The sequence below is a fragment of the Oncorhynchus clarkii genome, unplaced genomic scaffold (assembly GCF_045791955.1).
Source record: "Oncorhynchus clarkii lewisi isolate Uvic-CL-2024 unplaced genomic scaffold, UVic_Ocla_1.0 unplaced_contig_545_pilon_pilon, whole genome shotgun sequence".
Taxonomy (NCBI): Eukaryota; Metazoa; Chordata; class Actinopteri; order Salmoniformes; family Salmonidae; genus Oncorhynchus; species Oncorhynchus clarkii.
The window spans coordinates 128337-151693 of record NW_027260875.1 but is presented as its reverse complement, the minus strand read 5'-3'; the positions used below and the strand labels follow the sequence as shown (position 1 = coordinate 151693).

The 23357-nt window shown below is 45.2% G+C and overlaps 2 protein-coding genes across 2 annotated transcripts in view; both read right to left on the bottom strand.

Annotated features, from left to right (window-relative positions):
- Positions 1–785: 785 nt before the first annotated feature.
- On the bottom strand, positions 786–4082 carry LOC139402036 (adenylate cyclase type 9-like). Its single transcript, XM_071146087.1, has one exon. It carries the CDS (start codon positions 2625–2627, stop codon positions 786–788), a length of 1842 nt encoding a protein of 613 aa, XP_071002188.1. The 5' UTR covers positions 2628–4082.
- Positions 4083–19786: 15704 nt separating this feature from the next.
- The window catches only part of LOC139402035 (sarcalumenin-like), a 38449-nt gene continuing 34878 nt past the window's right edge, over positions 19787–23357 (bottom strand). The window contains exons 5-6 of the mRNA XM_071146086.1: positions 23005–23238; positions 19787–22126 (exon numbers count right to left, since the gene is read on the bottom strand). Of these exons, the coding sequence (XP_071002187.1) occupies positions 21312–22126; positions 23005–23238 (1049 nt within the window). The 3' untranslated portion in view covers positions 19787–21311. The remainder of the gene's footprint in view (positions 22127–23004; positions 23239–23357) is intronic.

Sequence of the window (23357 nt, the reverse complement as noted above, 5' to 3'; positions counted from 1 at the left end):
CTGCATAGAGAGATCAATATCAATACTGCTTCTGACTCTCTCCATGCCATGCTAAAACAAATACACAAGACTGGATATCATGTTACATTTAGCCATCACTAAAACATCTCAATCTGTGCTTAACTCCTGACAGCCAGGCAATACTGGAAAACTTAAGAAAAAGTACTTTCGAGTACTACTTAAGTCGTTTTTTGGGGTTTCTGTGCTTCACCAATAACATTTGTGACAACTTATACTTCACTACATACATGTTTTAAAATTATTTAGTTTTTAGTCTGTACAGTTTCGCTGACACCCAAAAAGTACTTGTTACATTTTGAATACTTAGCAGGACAGTGAAACTGTCCAATTCACTCACTTACCAAGAGAAAATCCAGGGTCATTCCTACTGACTCTGATCTGGCGGACTCACCTAACACACATGCGTCATTTGTAAATGTCTGAGTGTTAGTATGTTCCCCTGGCTAGCCGTAAATTTAAAAAATAAGAAAATGTGCTGTCTGGTTTGCTTAATATATAGAATGTGAAATGATTTATACTTTTACTTTTGATACTTAAGTATATTTTAGCAATTACTTACTTTTGATACTTAAGTATATTTAAAACCAAATACTTTTAGACTTACTCAAGTAGTATTTTACTGGGTGACTTGAGTAATTTTCTATTAAGGTATCTTTACTTTTACTCAAGTATGACAATTGGGTACTTTTTCCACCACTGAAAGCAATCACATAAATCACAACCCATTCCCACAGATGTGCAATCCCCGCCTTGCAACCAGCTGGTCACGTACCTTTCAGCTGGTCCGCCACCACGCTCTGTCCAACCCTCTCAGTGACCCGTCCGTTCTCCCGCTGGTACCGGTCATCCAAAAAGTTGGCGGTGGCCTCTGATAGGTGCACCTTCCCGGCCACGCCCAGTTGCTCCATCAAATTGGCCAGGTTCACGTCGTTGGACCACACGTCGAACTTAAATCGCTTCATCCCGAGGATACCGCACAGGACAGTGCCCGTGTGGACGCCCACCCTCATGTTAACCATCTCGCTCTTCTCCTGGCAGAACTGTTCGATGGCTTGGATCATGCCCAGCCCCATCTCTACGCAGCAGTAGGCATGGTCAGCCCGAGGTTCAGGGCAGCCTGCCACGCAGTAGTAGCAGTCCCCGAGGGTGCTTATCTTCTCACAGCACGTCAGCTCACACAGCCGGTCAAAACGTCCAAAGAGGTCATTGAGGAGCCCCACCAAGGCGTGGGCCGACTTGTTGGCAGACATCTTGGTGAAGCCTACGATATCCGCGAAGAGGATGCTGACGGGCTCCATGCGCTTCATGTTGAAGGGTCTGAAGATGATCTGGCCTCTCGGGATTGAGGTCTTATTCCTCTTGTTGTTCTTGGGACTGGAGATGACGGCCGCCGCGCCGCTGCTGGAGTAGCGCTTGGCCGAGCTCCCGCCCGCCAAGCCTTCCTCGTCGCCCTGCTTCATCAGGTCGTCGGCCACCCTCCGAGGCATCACCGAGTGGATCATGCGTTCTTTCAGCGCCTTCTCCACCTCCAGGTCCTTGCCGTGCATGATGGCCTGGCCCACCTTGAGGAAGGTACTTCGTGATCGCACCTCAGACATGATGAAAAGGTGGATGCCGATGGCATGGGCGCACAGGTGGAGCAAAGCTTTGGCTGGCCCCAGCCAGCGTAGAGTGTCCCAGTCAGACCCCTCCATGGCCTGGATCCAACCATCCCCAGCAGCCTGGGTGAGGTGAAGCCATCCCAGAGACTCGAAGAGCACAGAGTAGAGAAGTCCCAGTAGCACCGAGGCATAGAGTCGGACGTGGAGGACGCTGTAGAGTAGCAGCAGCACCTCCATGCCCAGGGAGAAGGTCCCTACTGGAGATAGGCAGGCGCTGCCCGTGGGTATGTCCCGGTTGAAGGTCACATTTCTGGGCTCCATGCCACTGAAGTCCCCCACATCCTCCACCACATCCTCAGGAGGGAGGGTCTCCAGGTCCCTGAAGCCGGCTGTCTGGATCTGGGGTGCCAGGGTGAGGGCAAAGGTCACCACGATGAGCAGCAGCGACGCCTGGTTGTAGCAGCGGACGTAGATCCTTGTGAACGTCAAAAGGAAGAGGAGGAGGCAGAAGAGGAGGAAGCAGGCGGTGGGGACGAGGAAGGCAGTTCGGTCACACCGGTCGGGGTTGGCACTGAAGTACACCCCCCAGAGGAGGCTGGCGGCGAACAGGTAGAAGAGGACGTAGCGGAACCTCCGCTGGGTCTGGGGAAAGCACCTCTCCCTGCATGCCTCCTCCAGGATGGGAGAGTCAAACTTTGGGTCCCAGAAGTGCCCAGCAGACCTTTCGAACAGCTGGGGCATCTTCCTCTGGGTTCGCAGCCCCTTAACCACAGGCCTGAGGACCCCGGACTCTCCCGAGCTGCAGCTAGAGGAGATGCTGTACTTGCAGTGTTTGGACCCACTCCCCATGAAGCCTCCTCCCATGCCACCCAGCGCCCCGGCTCCTCCTCCGTGCTTGTGTTTGACACTACTGCTGATCCTCACGGAGACGCTGCCCTCGCCGCTTGAGTCACAGCTCACCTCTGTGTTGTGAGGCAGCAGCTGCTGATGTTGGGGGGATGCCATGTTGCTTTTTAATCTCACAGAAATTCGACAACAATAGAGCGAATTGCTATTTGCAAGGCAATGTAGGCTATGAATGTATTGAGTGTGGTACCCTCTAGACTAGAACAAATAAATTATGCACTAACAGAAAACATCTCCAGAGAAAAAGTCTGACAGTTAGCCTGTACTGAATTTTGATCTGTTAATTATTGCCCCTCATGACGTCAATACTCGCATTCTTATACCTTCCCCTCTGTTTTGACGCACTTGTGTCGGCACAGTTCATTCTGTTCCAGTCCAAGTACTGACAACTGTTTTTGACTCATTTAAAAAGATTTGGGGAGAAGTCAAAATCTTACATAACATAATTATGTTGACTGTAGAAACCTAGTTGTGTAATACTACTTTAGTAGTATTCAGTAGCATTTCAGTAGTATTTCCAAGGCTCTCCCCTGACTAAATAGCCGACTGTAGACTACTGGTATATTGGGACAAATTCTTCAGATAATGACAACTGAAACCTGGATCAAATTCCTTCATGCTCTCACTACTTGGCTGCCTGCATAGCCATTCTTTGTACATGCACTGTCAAAATAATCCTCTATCAATTTTAGATCCCGTCTGCATTTATATTTGTCTCTACAGAACTGTAGCCTCCTGCCTGTCCTCTCTTATATGTTATATATTACATGGTAATGCTTTTAAGCAAGTAGACTACAACGCATTCAGAAATTGCTTCCAATTTACAGTGATATATGAGAAAAATAATAATTTCAAACTTCACGCGTAAACACTTAGTGTGTATAGAACTTTATCCCGTATTCCCCAAATAAACCCACGCGCCGGCGTTGTAAAGGCATTGCAAGAAAAGCCACAGTTACGGAACTATTGTTTGACATTGATATTTAAGGCGGAAATGTCTTCCCATAAACAAGAAAGAGAAAACATACACTGACGTCTAATGCCCATTATCCTTCTTTACCCACATGCTCTTGCTGTGATTGGGAAAAGGCCTATTCGTAAGTATTTCCATGGATGGAGCCCCGTCCTTTCCTGAGGTCCCTCTCCGGAATTTCCAAAGCTGCGCCTCCAATTCCCGGGGATCCACGCTGACAGAAGTGGGCAATTTTAAGAGGACAAGTTGGCAGAGCAAAAAGCTGCAAAATGTAGTAGACCTACAATTGAATTGGAGATCAAGTGTAAGCCTACACGCGCAAATACCTACTTTATTGGATCCAGCCCATGCTCAGTCTGTGTTGCGTAAATATTGTTTTGATAATACAAGAACAGTCAAGTCAACATAACATTTATTTTAATTTCCTGATAACTGGCACTGATTTCTCCCATAATTCCACGAGTGACCGGCAATTGAATTGTCAGTAAACTTCAGTCTGCCATCCATACAGGGCCACGGCGGAAGCCAGTCTTGGTTGTATGCAGCCCCTTTCCGTCCTCCTTTGCTCGTTTGATGGAAACTTTTCCCACGCCACTATTCTTCCCATTGAGTCGCAGACGAATAGCAAGTGGAGAATATGGGATAATTACCAGCTTTCTCCCCTCCCCGTATCCCCCGGACACCGAGTCCTCCCTGAACAGACAAGCGGCTCCTTGATCCCCCACTTTAACACAATTGCATGAAGAAGCAGACGTCTGTTTCTTCTGTCCAAATACTTCAATTGTATTCAAGGCAGATTTGCGGGTTTAGCTATTTAAACGCACTTCCCGTCCGATCCTCTCTATCCCTTTGAGATGTTCTTCTATTCCCCGTTGTCTGGCCATTCGTCGGTCTTTCTTTCCAGAAGAGGCACAATGGATACCGCTGTAAAGCGTTATGTGAGCTATCTAAGCACAGTTAAAAAAAAACGGCCCCGGTACCACCATCTTCACGGAGATTTCAGAACCCGCCGTCCACCCGCCTGTGTATAAATGTGTGCGACTGACTGTGGGTCAGAGAGGGACGAGAGTAGTGACAGGGGGGCGGACGTGTTTAGGTGCGTGCACGCAAAAGCGAGAAAGGGAAAGACTGGAGGGTGGCGAGCACGTATTCAGGGATAGGTGGGGTGTCCTTTTCTTTTTTACCCGCAGTGAGCGCGTCAGAGCGCGTCGGAGCACGCCCTCACCTCGCCAGCCACATTCTCGAAGAGATGTGGGCTTTTCACTCACTACCACCGATGTTACCGAGACCACCGGTGTTTTTATCCGTAGTGTGGGGGGTATTCGTGGAACCATGACAAAGTGAGTATGGAGGCGTGCTAGGGCGGGGTGCAGCCTTGAACAAAGACAGCAGCAACCCCCAGAGAGAACATCTCCCTTATGATATTATTAACGGTGCCATGTCCCCAGTCTTCAATATTGGGAACAAACTATTACAATCAAATGTCATGGGAAATGTTAGCCCACTAAATCTATTAATATCACCTGTCATTTCTATTGCTCTATTTATTCTCTATTTATTATGCACTCCTCCCCATGCATTCATTATAGACTTAGAAAGTGACATTGGAAGGTTTGTATAGGCTACTGTATGTAGGCTTCAACTGTAGTCTAGGAGTGAACTTTACAGTTGAATATTGCAGTGGTGTAAATTACTTAAGTAAAGTACTTTAAAGAACTACTGAAGCCGTTTTTGAGGTTCTACTAATATTTTTGACAACTTTACTACAATCCTGAAGAATATCATGTACCTTTTACATGTTCCCTGACACCCAAAAGTACTCATTACATTTAGAATGTTTAGCAGGAAGGAAGATGGTCCAATTCACACACTTATCAAGAGAACCTAGTCATCCCTACTGCCGCTGATCTGACAGACTCACTAAACAGAGAACATCCCTAGTCATCCCTACTGCCTCTGATCTGACAGACTCACTAAACAGAGAACATCCCTAGTCATCCCTACTGCCTCTGATCTGACAGACTCACTAAACAGAGAACATCCCTAGTCATCCCTACTGCCTCTGATCAGGCAGACTCACTAAACAGAGAACATCCCTAGTCATCCCTACTGCCTCTGATCTGGCAGACTCACTACTGCCTCTGATCTGGCACAGAGAACATCCCTAGTCATCCCTACTGCCTCTGATCTGGCAGACTCACTAAACAGAGAACATCCCTAGTCATCCCTACTGCCTCTGATCTGGCAGACTCACTAAACAGAGAACATCCCTAGTCATCCCTACTGCCTCTGATCTGACAGACTCACTAAACAGAGAACATCCCTAGTCATCCCTACTGCCTCTGATCTGGCAGACTCACTAAACAGAGAACATCCCTAGTCATCCCTACTGCCTCTGATCTGGCAGACTCACTAAACAGAGAACATCCCTAGTCATCCCTACTGCCTCTGATCTGACAGACTCAGACTCACTAAACAGAGAACATCCCTAGTCATCCCTACTGCCTCTGATCTGGCAGACTCACTAAACAGAGAACATCCCTAGTCATCCATACTGCCTCTGATCTGACACTGCCTCTGACTGGCACTAAACAGAGAACATCCCTAGTCATCCCTACTGCCTCTGATCTGGCAGACTCACTAAACACAAATGCTTTGTTTGTACATGGTGTCTAAGTGTTGGAGAATGCCCCTGGCTCAGTGGCGACCCATCATTCAGGGCTGGTGGGGCAGAGTCCCACCTGGTTTGAGCCCTGCCTGTTTCGCATGTTATTTTAGCATTACTGTGTGACACATATCAGTTTGCAAACAATGTAAAAACACATTTGCAGGTGTTTCAGCCTGGTTCAATGCTTTTTGTGGTGGAGGGGCAGCCAGCGGAAAATACAGAGTGTAGGGGTTAGTAATCTTCTATAGTTGTACCATGATTGGCTCAGTGTTCCGTCACTCATGGGGACACTACATCACTGCAAAATCTACAGGGAGAGCTAGAAAGTTCAAGCCCCTTGGGTGCTGCCATAGATTTACATAGAAGTGCCCATCCAAAAAGGCTCAAGGTCGTTGGCCACAGATAAAATTACGTCAAATCACATTATATCTACCGTAGCTTTGATTGTACATGTCAACATCATACTTTCAAAATCTTAGCTAGCAAGTAAGACAAGTAGTCATCATCATGAATCACATTGACACTGGCAAATCGTTTTCAATCATTGTCATATGAAGAGAAATTCTAGATAAAACGTATTGGTGGTCATCGGCCATTGGACATAAACATTACACAACAAGTTGGAAATTGCAAATTCAACAATGAGTGGGTTGGAAGGAATCAGTGGCAACTGCAAGCGTTGCAAAGCAATTAGTATTTCGCTTCCCCTGCCTGCTATTCCCCTGCCTGCTATTCCCCTGCCTGCTATTCCCCTGCCTGCTATTCCCCTGCCTGCTATTCCCCTGCCTGCTATTCCCCTGCCTGCTATTCTCCTTCCTGCTATTCCTCTGCCTGCTATTCCCCTGCCTGCTATTCCCCTGCCTGCTATTCCCCTGCCTGCTATTCCCCTGCCTGCTATTCCCCTGCCTGCTATTCTCCTTCCTGCTATTCCTCTGCCTGCTATTCCCCTTCCTGCTATTCTCCTGCCTGCTATTCCCCTGCCTGCTATTCCCCTGCCTGCTATTCCCCTGCCTGCTATTCCCCTGCCTGCTATTCCCCTGCCTGCTATTCCCCTGCCTGCTATTCCCCTGCCTGCTATTCCCCTGCCTGCTATTCCCCTGCCTGCTATTCTCCTTCCTGCTATTCCCCTGCCTGCTATTCCCCTGCCTGCTATTCCCCTGCCTGCTATTCCCCTGCCTGCTATTCCCCTGCCTGCTATTCCCCTGCCTGCTATTCCCTTCCTGCTATTCCTCTGCCTGCTATTCCCCTTCCTGCTATTCTCCTGCCTGCTATTCCCCTGCCTGCTATTCCCCTGCCTGCTATTCCCCTGCCTGCTATTCCCCTGCCTGCTATTCCCCTGCCTGCTATTCCCCTGCCTGCTATTCCCCTGCCTGCTATTCTCCTTCCTGCTATTCCCCTGCCTGCTATTCTCCTTCCTGCTATTCCCCTTCCTGCTATTATCCTTCCTGCTATTCCCCTGCCTGCTATTCCCCTGCCTGCTATTCCCCTGCCTGCTATTCCTCTGCCTGCTATTCCCCTGCCTGCTATTCCTCTGCCTGCTATTCCCCTGCCTGCTATTCCCCTGCCTGCTATTCCCCTGCCTGCTATTCTCCTTCCTGCTATTCCCCTGCCTGCTATTCCCCTGCCTGCTATTCCCCTGCCTGCTATTCCCCTGCCTGCTATTCCCCTGCCTGCTATTCTCCTTCCTGCTATTCCCCTGCCTGCTATTCTCCTTCCTGCTATTACCCTTCCTGCTATTCCTTCCTGCTATTCCCCTGCCTGCTATTCCCCTGCCTGCTATTCCCCTGCCTGCTATTCCTCTGCCTGCTATTCCCCTGCCTGCTATTCCTCTGCCTGCTATTCCCCTGCCTGCTATTCCCCTGCCTGCTATTCCCCTGCCTGCTATTCTCCTTCCTGCTATTCCCCTTCCTGCTATTCTCCTTCCTGCTATTCCCCTTCCTGCTATTCCCCTGCCTGCTATTCCCCTGCCTGCTATTCCCCTGCCTGCTATTCCTCTGCCTGCTATTCCCCTGCCTGCTATTCCCCTGCCTGCTATTCCCCTGCCTGCTATTCCTCTGCCTGCTATTCCCCTGCCTGCTATTCTCCTTCCTGCCTGCTATTCCCCTGCCTGCTATTCCTCTGCCTGCTATTCCCCTGCCTGCTTGTGGTCCAAGTCTGGGTTTAAGGGTATTTTCCAAACTTAAAAGGATAAACATTCACATTCAACACCATGGGCCAGAAAAGGTTGAATGCATTGACCATGCGGTCAATCCAGCATGACTTCTGCCGCCTTCAAAACAACTGGAAACGCTGAACTGGGAAATATCAGACTTCAGTGAGTTCAAGACAACTGGGAACTCTGAACTGAGAAATATCAGACTTCAGTGAGTTCAAGACAACTGGGAACTCTGAAAAAATACAGCTCCGACTGGGAAAAAAAGGTTTGAACTGTCATCCAGCTCGGAATTCCAAGTCGGGAACTCGGGCTTCTTTCTAGAGCTCCAATCTGAAGATCACTGACATTATGATTCAACCTTGTTTTTTCAGAGTTCCCAGTTGTCTTGAAAGCAGTTGTCATGAATCCAGAGAATGCCAGACTTTGATGACAAAGTTTCATGCCAAGATTTGCCCACAAGAAGGACTGCCGCACCACCTTCCTGTTCAAGTGAGCACAGCACAACGGTGAGTCCAAAAATGTATTGTATGTTGCTGCATAAGTGATGTAATATGCCAAGGAGCAATGTATACTGTAGCCAATAAAGTAATACTAAGTGTATGTTATTTAGTAAGCTGTTCGTAGCCCATGTGCCTCACCTTAATTATTTGGTCTATTTCCCCCTCATAACTTTAGCCTACTGTTCTGACTTGGTGGTGCACATGTAGCCTATAACCTGTTTTAGAGAAATGTCATCATCAAGTATTGTAAGAGCTTTCATTGTCTGCTTATATATCCCCTGTACTTATCCTACTGTTCTGATTTGGTGTACAGGGAGAATACTATAAGAGCTGCCCATGTTCTGAATACATTTAAAAAGTGATGAACAAATAGTTATATTGACTACGTTCATCTTAGCTCGCTCATTAATGTCTTAATCGGAAATAAGGATGACCTCTTATCCGCTCATCGTTCCCTTACGCCAGGGGTGTCAAACTCAAATACCCAGTGGGCCAAAATGTAAAACCTGAACAAAGTCACGGGCCAACATTGAACAAATGAACCTTTTAATATGGACCCAAACAAGTTTTGCTTTAACATTGAATATGGAACAAGCATCGCTTATTACCATACAATATATAATTTAATAGTGGAGACATGCAAAATCGAATTTCAAATTAAAAAACACATCAATGGCATTCATTTATTAAATAAATAAAATGTAAATAAAAATTGTATGCCTCTTTTCTATTTGCAGCCTTCTGATTTAAATACCAAAATAAACTTTTTCCACTGGCTAATAATTTTACAAATAAAATGATAATAAATCAATCAACCATTCAAGCCCATGCCTTGTAGCAAGAAAAAGTGCATAAAGAAAACGTTAATTATTGCACACTGGTCTAATCTGATGTGCCCAAGCCAGATACCTGGCATCTCTTCTTGGATGCTAGTTCATCAATGTCTGGGCTCAAGCTCTGAGCTGAAGAAATCCTCAGTATCGAGCGAAGATGTTCATCAGTCAGACGTCTCCTGTGAGTTGTTTTGGTCATCTTCATCGAGGAGAAAAGTTGCTCGCATAGATAAGTGCTGCCGAACATGGAGAGCATCTGAGCAGCTTGGGTGCGGAGCTGAGGCATTGTGTCAGGGATGAACCGTGGAAACTGTGCGGCGCCCACAGCATCATACTTTGACTTCAGCGTGTCGTTGCACTGGAGTTCAATCAGCTCCATTTGGATGTTGGTTGATGCATTTTCCACATCAACTGCGAAGGGATTACTAAGCAGTTCAAACTTGCATTTCTGGGCATCGAAGTCGGCAAATCGCCGGCTAAACTCAGCGGCGAGAACACTGAGTTTTTCAGCAAACTGTGCGCATGGGAACACGGCGGTAGAGATCTGCGCTTTTATGGATTGGCAGCAGGGAAAATGGCAAGGGTTTCCTTGCAGCATCTGATTCTCCCACAGGCACAGTTTAGTTTTGAAGGCCCTCACTGCAGCGTACATGTCTGTGATGATGCGCCCCCGCCTATGAAGCTGCAGGTTCAGCGCATCGAGATGGCTCGAGATGTCACAGAGAAAGGCCAGCTCACACAGGAACTTTTGCTCCCGGAGCTCTGCTGTATCCTTCCCTTTGGTTTCCAGGAATTGACATATTTCCTCACGCAGCTCGAAACATCTGTTCAGTACTTTTCCTCTGCTTAGCCATCTCACCTCTGTGTGATACGGCACGTCTGCGTATTCCGAACCACACTCCTCCAGAAAAGATTTAAACTGGCAGTGATTTAGACCTTTGGCTCTTATAAAGTTAACTACCTGTGTTACTGTGGTCATAACATGTTCCATCTTTAGGGCTTTGGCACACAGTGCTTCCTGATGTATGATGCAGTGGTAAACAGTTAGCTCACCTGCACAGTTCTCTTCCCGCATCTTCTCCCGAACCATGCCCACCAGTCCACTCTTTTTACCGCACATCGCTGGCGCACCATCTGTCGTTAATCCAATGAGTTTATCCCACGGCAGCTTTATTTCAGTTACACATTTGGAAACCTCCTCAAAGATTTCCTTTCCTGTGGTTGTGCCATGCATTGATTTGAATCCTAATAGCTCCTCCGTAACACACAGATTTGAGTCCACTCCACGGATGAAGACTGACAGCTGAACAGTATCAGATGCGTCGCAGCTCTCATCCACAGCGAGGGAGAACGCAACAAAATCTTTTCCCTTTTCCATCAGCTGGTCATACAGATTGGTGGCAAGATCACATGTGCGATCAGCTACTGTGTTCCTGCTCAGGCTCACGTTTGAAAATGCTTGTTTTTTCTCTGGGCATACGAGGTCACAAACCTTCATCATGCACTTTTTCATGAACTCTCCCTCATTAAAGGGCCGGGCTGATTTTGCGATCTCTGCTGCCACTATATAACTAGCCTTTACAGCAGCCTCGCTTTGTGATGTGGCTTTTTTAAACATATTCTGTTGTGAAACCAAACTTATTTTCATCTCCTCTACTTTCTGGCTCCTTTGAGTCATGTCCAGGTCCTTGTATTTGTCATGGTGTTTCGTTTCATAGTGTCGTCTAATGTTGTACTCCTTACTTACAGCCACGTTGACTCCACAAACAAGACAAACAGGTTTGTCTTTTACAAATGTAAACAGATATTCTGCCTCCCACTTGTCCAGAAAGCTCCTGTTTTCTGCCTTTCTTTTCGCCATTTTTGGGAAGGGTTAGCACGCTGACAGTTGTAGCGTCTATGTTGCTATGACTACTGTCACAGAGGAGAGAGCGTTTCTGGGTCCTGTCCTGATTGGCGCGCGAAAACAGCAGAGCATTATGGGATTCGTAGTATTAGTGGTGAATGCGCTGTATAATACCGGCGGGCCAGCTCTAGTAGTAATTTGGTATTGTCTCGCGGGCCAAATATAATTACCCCGCGGGCCAAATTTGGCCCACGGGCCAGAGTTTGACACCCATGCCTTACGCCATAGTTTGTAGATCTTAAAACCACATTTGTTTAAGCATGTCAGCCGTATCAGCTATGTTTTTTAAAAAGGCAATAAACGAGGCTGAATGAATTGTTTCGCTGCCAGACAAGGCTCCGCTGATAGCCAGGTGTAGCGGTGGTAAGAATTCACTCCATGGTGCTGAAAAGAAAGTTCTGCTGTTGGGATAGCTTTATGTAGGCCCTAACAGTTTGTGGGCACCGCTTGACACCATTATAGTGCAATGAATGTATTGTTTAGCGTTGTGTTGTGACTTTGCTGGCATGCATGTAAAAAACAATTAAAGGTTTGCCCCACCAAGATTTACATGCTAATATCGCCACTACCCTGGCTATCTGTAAAATAAAAATAATTAAAAACAATTGTTGGGTCTGGTTTGCTTAATATAGGTAATTTGAAATCATTTATACAAATGCCTTTTAATTTCGATACTTAAGTATATTTTAGCAATTACATTTACTTTTGATACTTAAGTATATGTAAAACCAAATACGTTTACTCAAGTAGTACTTTACTGGGTGACTTTTACTTGAGTCATTTCTTTACTTTTACTCAAGTATGACATTTGATTACCTTTTTCCATCAAAGGAATATTGAGGCCATCCGCTTGACGTGCGAAGGGAAGTCCAGTTTTGAGTAACTTCCTGCTCCTTCCGGTTGGATTCGTGGGAACGACAAATAACCTGCCCTGCGCTTTGTTGTCAAGCACTGTATCCCAAACATAGAGACAGAAGAGAAGGGTGCCAGGCTTTCAGCCACGGCTATATAAAGAATCTCTAGGCAAACTAACACAGCAAACAACGGAGGGACATCTGACAGCCAGGGATAGGCCGTTGCTGCTACCAGCTCTGTCTCACATCACAACATGGGTCGCTCCTCTTTATTATTAAGAAGATAACTCTCACCTGCAAACACTTAATATGCCATGGGTGCAACTTTCACTGGGGATGCAGTTTTGTCCCCCCCAGTTCTATCATTGGAATGTGATACGAAACGAGGCAACGGTGTGCTTTAGGACCATGTGGACACCTCCAATTGGTCGGGTAGGCTGTTTGGAGTGTTAATCCGACTGGATTACAAATTATGCCCCCCCCCCCCCCCCCCCCACAAAAACCAAAGTTGCACCCATGGAATATGCTATAACCAACATGAAATGTATGCCCCAAAGGGCACCATATTCCCTATAAAGTGCACTACTTTTAACCAGAGCCCTATGGGCCGGGATCAAACATAATGTACTACAAAGGGAATAGGTGCCATTTTTGGATGTGGTTAATATGACTGTATTATGCCCTGGTTTATTCACAACCACTTCTCCTGAGTTATCTTCCATCTCAGGAGATGTATTCTAAATATCCCCACTAATGTACACCCACCCTAAATGCAGGGCTCTATTAAATCTGTAAAGATCATGCGTTACAGATTCCTCAATGATTGAGCCCTTAATGATTGAGCCCTTAATGATTGAGCCCTTAATGATTGAGCCCTTAATGATTGAAGTTGCAGTATGTGACACACACTCACCTCACACTCCAGTAAAACCCCTGCTGAGTCAGCCCTTCACTGTAGACTGATGACTCAAATGGTGTGTGTGTGTGTGTGTGTGTGTGTGTGTGTGTGTGTGTGTGTGTGTGTGTGTGTGTGTGTGTGTGTGTGTGTGTGTGTGTGTGTGTGTGTGTGTGTGTGTGTGTGTGTGTGTGTGTGTGTGTGTGTGCGTGTGTGTGTGTGTGTGTGTGTGTGTGTGTGTGCGCACGCGCGCACATTAATTTATTAGTTTGTGTGTGTGTGTGTGTGCGTGCATTAATTTGTTCGTGTGTGTATGTCAGGTTGAGAGATCAGGCTGGCAGTGGGATTACTGTCTCCTGTTTGGTCTTTCCAGTCTGTAGCCCTGTAGGGTTGAGGATATCAGAGAGGAAGAGGGTGGATTATATTAAACAGAACAGAGGAGGACACCTTTAGAGCTCACCTGAACCTGGTCAGGCTTTATTTAGTTTTTATTTCACCTTTAACCAGGTAGGCCAGTTGAGAACAAGTTCTCATTTACAACTGCGACCCGGCCAAGATAAAGCTTGGAGATGGATGAGGATTAGAGAGAGTGCTTACAGACACACTTGGCTAATGTATAATAACATGTAAATGTGGTAGAGAGATCACACATGGATGCAGGTACAAGTACGCACACACACACATGCACGCAGAGACACATACACACATGTACAGGCAGTCAGGTAGCCAGACACACACACATGCACGCAGAGACACATACACACATGTACAGGCAGTTAGGTAGCCAGACACACACAGACAGACAGGCATGCAGGTTATCCCCTCCTAACAGAACGAGAGGAAAATCCTCAGCCTGTCCAGCATGTTCACACCAGTAATGAGTTCAGACATTCTCAGACGTCAGAGTATTACACATTCCAGGGAGAGGAGATGAAGGAGAACGACAGATGAGGGAGGAAGAGGAAGGGGAGGGAGAGAGAGAGTCAGGACTTGAGAGAACTCAATCTGGAGGTGACTTGAGATGTGAAGAACTATGAATATGTATGTGTGTGTGTCTGCATGCATTGTGTGTCTCTTAGTTACCACAGTAAACGTAAACAACAACTACAACCAGAAGGCACCTTGACACTTGTATCCCCTTTCACTTTCCCTTTCATCAGAGAACAGTGAACAAAACTACTGTTGTGTAAATATACCTGTGTTCAAGTCATTGGGCTTTACCTCTCTTTCAAAGTGGGGAGCTATGATCTCACCATCAGGCTAAGCAGAATATATGCACAATGTAGACATGCTGAAACTGAATCATGCAGATACATTATGTACTGTCAGCTATTGTACTGAATCATGTGAACTGTCAGCTATTGTACTGAATCATGTGAACTGTCAGCTATTGTACTGAATTATGTGTACTGTAGGCTACTGTACTGATTTATGTGTACTGTAGGTTACTGTACTGAATCATGTGTTCTGTAGGCTATTGTACTGAATCATGTGTACTGTAGGCTACTGTACTGAATTATGTGTACTGTAGGCTACTGTACTGAATCATGTGTACTGTCAGCTATTGTACTGAATCATGTGAACTGTCAGCTATTGTACTGAATTATGTGTACTGTAGGCTACTGTACTGATTTATGTAGCCTACATTGTGTACTACAGGCTACTGTACTGAATTATGTGTACTGTAGGCTACTGTACTGAGTCATGTGTACTGTAAGATACTGTACTGAACCATGTGTACTGTAGCCTACTGTACTGAGTCATGTGTAATCATGTGTACAGTAGGATACTGCACTGAACCATGTGTACAGTAGGATACTGTACTGAACCATGTATACAGTAGAATACTGTACTGAATGATGTGTACTGTAGGCTACTGTATTGAATCATGTGTACTGTAGGCTACTGTACTGAGTTATGTATACTGTAAGATACTGTACTGAACCATGTGTACTGTAGGCTACTGTACTGAGTCATGTGTACTGTAGGATACTGTACTGAATCATGTGTACTGTAGGCTACTGTACTGAATAATGTGTACAGTAGGATATTGTACTGAACCATGTGTACTGTAGGCTACTGTACTGAGTCATGTGTACTGTAGGATACTGTACTGAGTCATGTGTACTGTAGGATACTGTACTGAACCATGTGTACAGTAGGATACTGTACTGAACCATGTGTACAGTAGGATACTGTACTGAACCATGTGTACTGTAGAATACTGTACTGAACCATGTGTACAGTAGAATACTGTACTGAACCATGTGTACAGTAGGATACTGTACTGAACCATGTGTTCTGTAGGCTATTGTACTGATTCATGTGTACTGTCAGCTATTGTACTGAATCATGTGAACTGTCAGCTATTGTACTGAATTATGTGTACTGTAGGCTACTGTACTGATGTATGTGTACTGTAGGCTACTGTACTGAATCATGTGTTCTGTAGGCTATTGTACTGAATCATGTGTACTCTCAGCTATTGTACTGAATCATGTGTACTGTCAGCTATTGTACTGAATCATGTGTACTGTAGGCTACTGTACTGAATCATGTAGCCTACATTGTGTACTACAGGCTACTGTACTGAATTATGTGTACTGTAGGCTACTGTACTGAGTCATGTGTACTGTAAGATACTGTACTGAACCATGTGTACTGTAGCCTACTGTACTGAGTCATGTGTACTGTCAGCTATTGTACTGAATCATGTGTACAGTAGGATACTGCACTGAACCATGTGTACAGTAGGATACTGTACTGAACCATGTATACAGTAGAATACTGTACTGAACGATGTGTACTGTAGGCTACTGTATTGAATCATGTGTACTGTAGGCTACTGTACTGAGTTATGTGTACTGTAAGATACTGTACTGAACCATGTGTACTGTAGGCTACTGTACTGAGTCATGTGTACTGTAGGATACTGTACTGAATCATGTGTACTGTAGGCTACTGTACTGAATAATGTGTACAGTAGGATATTGTACTGAACCATGTGTACTGTAGGCTACTGTACTGAGTCATGTGTGTGTAGGATACTGTACTGAGTCATGTGTACTGTAGGATACTGTACTGAACCATGTGTACAGTAGGATACTGTACTGAACCATGTGTACAGTAGGATATTGTACTGAACCATGTGTACTGTAGAATACTGTACTGAACCATGTGTACTGTAGAATACTGTACTGAACCATGTGTACAGTAGAATACTGTACTGAACCATGTGTACAGTAGAATACTGTACTGAACCATGTGTACTGTAGAATACTGTACTGAACCATGTGTACAGTAGAATACTGTACTGAACCATGTGTACTGTAGAATACTGTACTGAACCATGTGTACAGTAGAATACTGTACTGAACCATGTGTACAGTAGAATACTGTACTGAACCATGTGTACAGTAGGATACTGTACTGAACCATGTGCACAGTAGGATACTGTACTGAACCGTGTGTACTGTAGAATACTGTACTGAACCGTGTGTACAGTAGAATACTGTACTGAACCGTGTGTACAGTAGAATACTGTACTGAACCGTGTGTACAGTAGAATACTGTACGGAACCGTGTGTACAGTAGAATGCTATACTGAACCGTGTGTACAGTAGAATACTGTACTGAACCGTGTGTACAGTAGAATACTGTACTGAACCGTGTGTACAGTAGAATACTGTACTAAACCGTGTGTACAGTAGAATACTGTACTGAACCATGTGTACTGTAGAATACTGTACTGAACCGTGTGTACAGTAGAATACTGTACTGAACCATGTGTACAGTAGGATACTGTACTGAACCGTGTGTACAGTAGGATACTGTACTGAACCATGTGTACAGTAGAATACTGTACTGAACCGTGTGTACAGTAGAATACTGTACTGAACCATGTGTACAGTAGAATACTGTACTGAACCGTGTGTACAGTAGAATACTGTACTGAACCATGTGTACAGTAGAATACTGTACTGAACCGTGTGTACAGTAGAATACTCTACTGAACCATGTGTACTGTAGAATACTGTACTGAACCGTGTGTACAGTAGAATACTGTACTGAACCATGTGTACAGTAGGATACTGTACTGAACCGTGTGTACAGTAGAATACTGTACTGAACCGTGTGTACAGTAGAATACTGTACTGAACCGTGTGTACAGTAGAATACTGTACTGAACCATGTGTACAGTAGGATACTGTACTGAACCGTGTGCACAGTAGGATACTGTACTGAACCGTGTGTACTGTAGAATACTGTACTGAACCGTGTGTACAGTAGAATACTGTACTGAACAGTGTGTACAGTAGAATACTGTACTGAACCGTGTGTACAGTAGAATACTGTACGGAACCGTGTGTACAGTAGAATGCTATACTGAACCGTGTGTACAGTAGAATACTGTACTGAACCGTGTGTACAGTAGAATACTGTACTGAACCGTGTGTACAGTAGAATACTGTACTAAACCGTGTGTACAGTAGAATACTGTACTGAACCATGTGTACTGTAGAATACTGTACTGAACCGTGTGTACAGTAGAATACTGTACTGAACCATGTGTACAGTAGGATACTGTACTGATGTGTACAGTAGGATACTGTACTGTGTGTACAGTAGAATACTGTACTGAACCGTGTGTACAGTAGAATACTGTACTGACAGTAGAATACTGTACTGAACCGTGTGTACAGTAGAATACTCTACTGAACCATGTGTACAGTAGAATACTGTACTGAACCGTGTGTACAGTAGAATACTCTACTGAACCATGTGTACTGTAGAATACTGTACTGAACCGTGTGTACAGTAGAATACTGTACTGAACCATGTGTACAGTAGGATACTGTACTGAACCGTGTGTACAGTAGAATACTGTACTGAACCATGTGTACAGTAGAATACTGTACTGAACCGTGTGTACAGTAGAATACTGTACTGAACCATGTGGTCTGTAGGCTACTGTACCACATATCTCTCTCTGCTGGACATGCCCTGTAACTACAGTTAACTACGAGGTCTACAAACGCCAAACCAAACGTGTGGAACACAGTGCATGGAGAGCAGAGCGGACAGAGGCACAGTATTGTACACATGCTTTATTTAGGGGAATCCATTTTTTATCACTGCAGTAAAATTCTCACAGATTTTTTTCTTCCTTTTTTCCCTTTTTTGCAATAAAACATTGTAAGGCCCTGTTGATCAACAATGGTCAGTGAAGGTTAGGAAGAGAGGGTGAGGATAAGTGACTAGTTTGTTAACAGAAGGGATTGGACGTCTAATGTTAGTGGAGAATAAAAGGATATTGTTCAGACGAAGGCTGTTGCCAAAACGCTCTGCTGCTAAAAAAATACATTCAAACTTAAAGAATATTTCAGTGAGTGCAGATTTTTCCTTTTGTCCAGTGTATTTTGCCTTTTGAACCCGGCACCCAAAATTATTTTTGCTACTACAAACTTTAGAGTTGAGGACACCAATTACTCATTCTAATGTTGTTCGTGAGCCATGCACCTCCCATGCAGCATCAGAGGCCTGTTCAAGAGGATGTAATGTTCCAGAACGTTCAGATAGAAATGTTTTGAGTAGAACAAATCTGATAGAAATGTTTTGAGTAGAACAAATCTGATGGAAATGTTTTGAGTAGCACAAATCTGATGGAAATGTTTTGAGTAGAACAAATCTGATGGAAATGTTTTGAGTAGAACAAATCTGATAGAAAAGTTTTGAGTAGAACAAATCTGATTGCCTGTCAGATAGAACAGGGAGTCATATCAGCTCTATTCATTCTACTTCGATCAACAACATTTAGAATGTTTCACATCACTGAATAGACCCCAGTTGATCCCCACCTGGCTGTAGCAGGAGAGGAGTGACCTCAGGTCTGGAGTTCAGCTCAGCAGCCTCAGCTTAGAGTAGGATGAAGGTGCACCTAGACCCTGATCTGAGGTCAGTGTTGCATTCTTCCCCCTGATGGTTAAGGTTAGGTGAGGGTAAGCTGATCCTAGATCTGAGCCTTTGGGTGACTTCTACCCACAGCCCTCAACTCTCACAGAGGTCAGGGGTCAAAGGGCTGCCAATAGTCATGAATCTGTTCACTCCTCCCTTCTACTTCTCTTCTTTACCCCTCCCTAAAGAGCAGAGGAAGTCCCACTGTTCTAGAGCGCATGAAGGCAATAAATTAAATTTGAACTAAAGGATGCATCCTCTGAGAGGGAGTTACTCAACAATCTTTCTCAGAAAACCCAATACAACCTCTTGGCACTAGTTTGTGTGTGTTGCAATGTGTCATTATACTGTGTAATAAATATATAACTGTGTAACAATCTATGTTTTGTAATGATTGGCTACTCGTGTAATGTTGAACTATGTACAGTGGGGATGAAAGATACATGATTATTACCAGACCTGTAAATGGCTCGCTAACCTGCAGAAGAAATGGATAAAGACATACATGTCACACTCAAACACACATCATTTGGTTTATTTACTGTCACACCATGAGAAGGTTCTCCATCATTCATGTAACCTGTTTCCCTTTTATATCCTGTTGGTCATTCAGCTAAACAGCTGGCAAGCGTATCATTTTAAAGGAGAAAGAAAACTTTGAAATACAATATTGAATTCCTATCAGACAATGGAAGATTCATGGATGGGTTGCCAGACTTGTTTGTGCTTTAGCCAACTCTTCTCTGTTTGTACTTTGTCATGCGATATGATAGAAGGGCTAAAGCACAAACAGACCTGGCAACTAAGCCAGCAAATGTATATACTCAAACAACAGCAAAGTAAGCATAGTTAAGAAGTGAATCAGAGTACACCCAAACCCCCACCCCATCACCCCACCCTACCACCAATAGGATGTGAAGATCATGACCCTGACATCTGCATTCAAGACACTGCTCATATCAAAGATGGTGGATAAATGAAGATGTCCCACTCAGGCCTTTTACCATGGAAAAAAATGGTCACAGTTCCGGTCTGCTTAAGGGGTGTTCTCCCATAGACACCAATGTGATAACAGCTGGGTCTGGTCTACTTAGTTCATGGACTGCATATGAACCAGAAAAAATAAGGGAGTAGGATGTCTCGCTTCCTCATTCGTCTCTGCTCATATCACAGGCTGTCAACAACCTGAGAGCGAGAAGAAGCATATAAAACAAAGATGGCCAAGAGAGTGGACCATCTTACAGCACCGTACATAGAGTTTGTTGGGACTGCACCATAAGGTTTGTCAGTTGTTTAAGGGAACATTGAGAAATGTAAATACATGCACCTATGATATCATCTGTTATTAAATAAATACCATCTGTCATCTAACATGCAGTGTTAAAAGGTATCTTGACAGTGTTATTACACCTAAAGGCTGAGCTTATAATGCCTTCATAGGAGAGAAAACTGATCCAGATCTAATGTCTGTGGAAAGGACTGAACCCAGACTTCAAAAAGAAAGACAAAGAACGTTGCAGAGAATTGAGACCTGCTGCAATGCATTTTTCAAATAAGATTTTGTAAAACAAATTGGCAACTCCTGTTTCCAATTTCCCATTTTATTCACATACAAGGGAGCTGGTGGTCGACTGTTTCAGTCTCACCATTTTGTATTTTTATACAATTTTACATATTTTTCCTGCAATCACAGACAGTTCATTGTGGTTGTGCAAGGGAGAGAGGAGGGAGATGAGTTATTCTGTAATCTTCTCATCTCTCCAAGCAACTATTATTCTCAGCTGCCAAATCATACACACAAACCCTTCCTCCCTCCATCTCTTCCTCTCCCCAAACCCTCAACACACCACCACCTCTTGTTCTCCTGAGAAACAACCCTCTAAATGAACCCTTCCCTTCTCTGTCTCCTCAAACAACAACATTACAGGCTTCTGACAAGACCGGGGGTCTGACAAATGTCACCGTTCCGCTTTTTCCTTTATCACTCCTTCACACCTCCTCTTCTTCCTTTCTTCTCTTCCCTCCTCCTCTCTCTCGTATTCTATCAGTTTTTCCGATAGCGGTTCTTAGGCTTGTCTCCGCATCCAGTGGCCTCGCAGGAGGACAGGCCGGGGGGGGCCTTGCCTGGGTTGATGCTGCTTAGAAGACCAGGCAGCTCACTGGTGATGGCCTTCTCGATCTTGTCCAGCAGGCAGCCGCCTGAGTAGGAGCACTGGGCGGACAGGGACTTGAAACTGCCAATCGGATTCACACCGAAGAAGTCCTGGTAGGCTTCACGGTTGGGCAGGTCGAACTTGCTCACGTTGGTCTTGGCCAGGATGGACTTGAAGATGAAGAACTTGTCCGGGTCGTCCACGATCTCCTTGAACACCAGGTCCGGGTCACTGAAGTAGCTCATCTTGTCCTTGAAGGTCTGAACGTAGCGGTCCACCAGAAGTGCATGGATGCGCACCCGGATGGCATGCTGGCGGATGAAGGCGATCTTGTTCTCCATGCGGTTCTCAATTACCTGGTTGAGGTCTTCCAAGAGGGAGATCTCCTCGCGCTTAAACAGCTCGCGACTGGTGTCGGGTGCGTAGTCGAAAGGCCAGAAAGAGCTGACGTAGACCCTTGGGGGCTCTGTGACGTTGATGAGGGGTGCTAGCGACCAGAAGAGGGCACCATAGACACGCATCAAGTCCTGGGTGGCCAGGTTGTCTGCCTTGTTGAGGATGATGCGGATCTGGGACTCACGGCCCTTCAGCTGGCGGAAGAGCATCTCCAGCTCCAGGCCCACGTCCAGCTTGGTGGGGTCAAAGGTCACAAAGATGAGGTCGGCACGATCGATGAACCACTGGCACACATCGTTGAAGGGATAGCCTGGAGGGAGGAGGTAGAAACAGGGTCATTTAAACATCAATGTCTTGAACAGTCAGGAGTCATGGTTGCATTCCATTTAACACCAATGTCTTGAACAGTCAGGAGTCATGGTTGCATTCCATTTAACACCAATGTCTTCGACAGTCAGGAGTCATGGTTGCATTCCATTTAACACCAATGTCTTCGACAGTCAGGAGTCACGGTTGCATGCCATTTAACACCAATGTCTTCGACAGTCAGGAGTCACGGTTGCATGCCATTTAACACAAATGAGGCTAGATTGATTCTAAATGTCAATTTTTCTATTTTAGGCATTTATCAGACGCTCTTATCCAGAGCGACTTACATCTTAAGAATCTTATGAATGTAGATTATTATTACATAACACTGATTATTATTTATTGATGTAGATAGATGTATAGGTCTAATTGTGTAACATAAATCTTAGAGGTTGACAGGTTTTTAGGGGTCACCACTGTCTTAAAATTCCTCGGTCTATCTGATGATAAGAGGTGATTTCATGTTCATGTGAATTTGAACTGAAGATACTGTAGCGATGAAACTTAGAAAAACAGCCATGGCAAAGCTGTTGGACTGACAGTCGCAATGACTTGTGTTTGAGCCCCGGTCGTGCTGCTGCCTGAATTTGCTACAAGATCTTCAGCTCTCCTGCTCTCTGTGTGCCTTACCTCTCTCCTGCTCTCTGTGTGCCTTACCTCTCTCCTGCTCTCTGTGTGCCTTACCTCTCTCCTGCTCTCTGTGTGCCTTACCTCTCTCCTGCTCTCTGTGTGCCTTACCTCTCTCCTGCTCTCTGTGTGCCTTACCTCTCTCCTGCTCTCTGTGTGCCTTACCTCTCTCCTGCTCTCTGTGTGCCTTACCTCTCTCCTGCTGCTTGCGGTTCTCAATGATTCCAGGCGTGTCCACGAAGGTGACGCGCTCCAGCAGCTTGTGGGGCATCTCAATGCCAATCAGCTTCTCAAGAAAGCTCTGCCCAAACTTCTCCAGGGGCGAGAAGGAGCGCGAGCTGTCGGCCGCCATGACGATACCCTCTATGGAGCGGGTCTTCTCGCCGTGCATGATCACAGTGAACTCAGAGGTAGTGGGCTCAGCACCTGGCATACAGAGGGAGAGAAAGACGGGAGAAAGATGTGAGAGAGGGGGATGGAAAAGGGGAACAGGAAAGAGGAGAAGATGCAGAGAAGAATGAGAGAAGATGATAGAACAGAAGAGG

Excerpts from the sequence above, each read along its gene's own strand:
- LOC139402036 (XM_071146087.1), bottom strand. The coding sequence starts at position 2,627 with ATGGCATCCCCCCAACATCAGCAGCTGCTGCCTCACAACACAGAGGTG.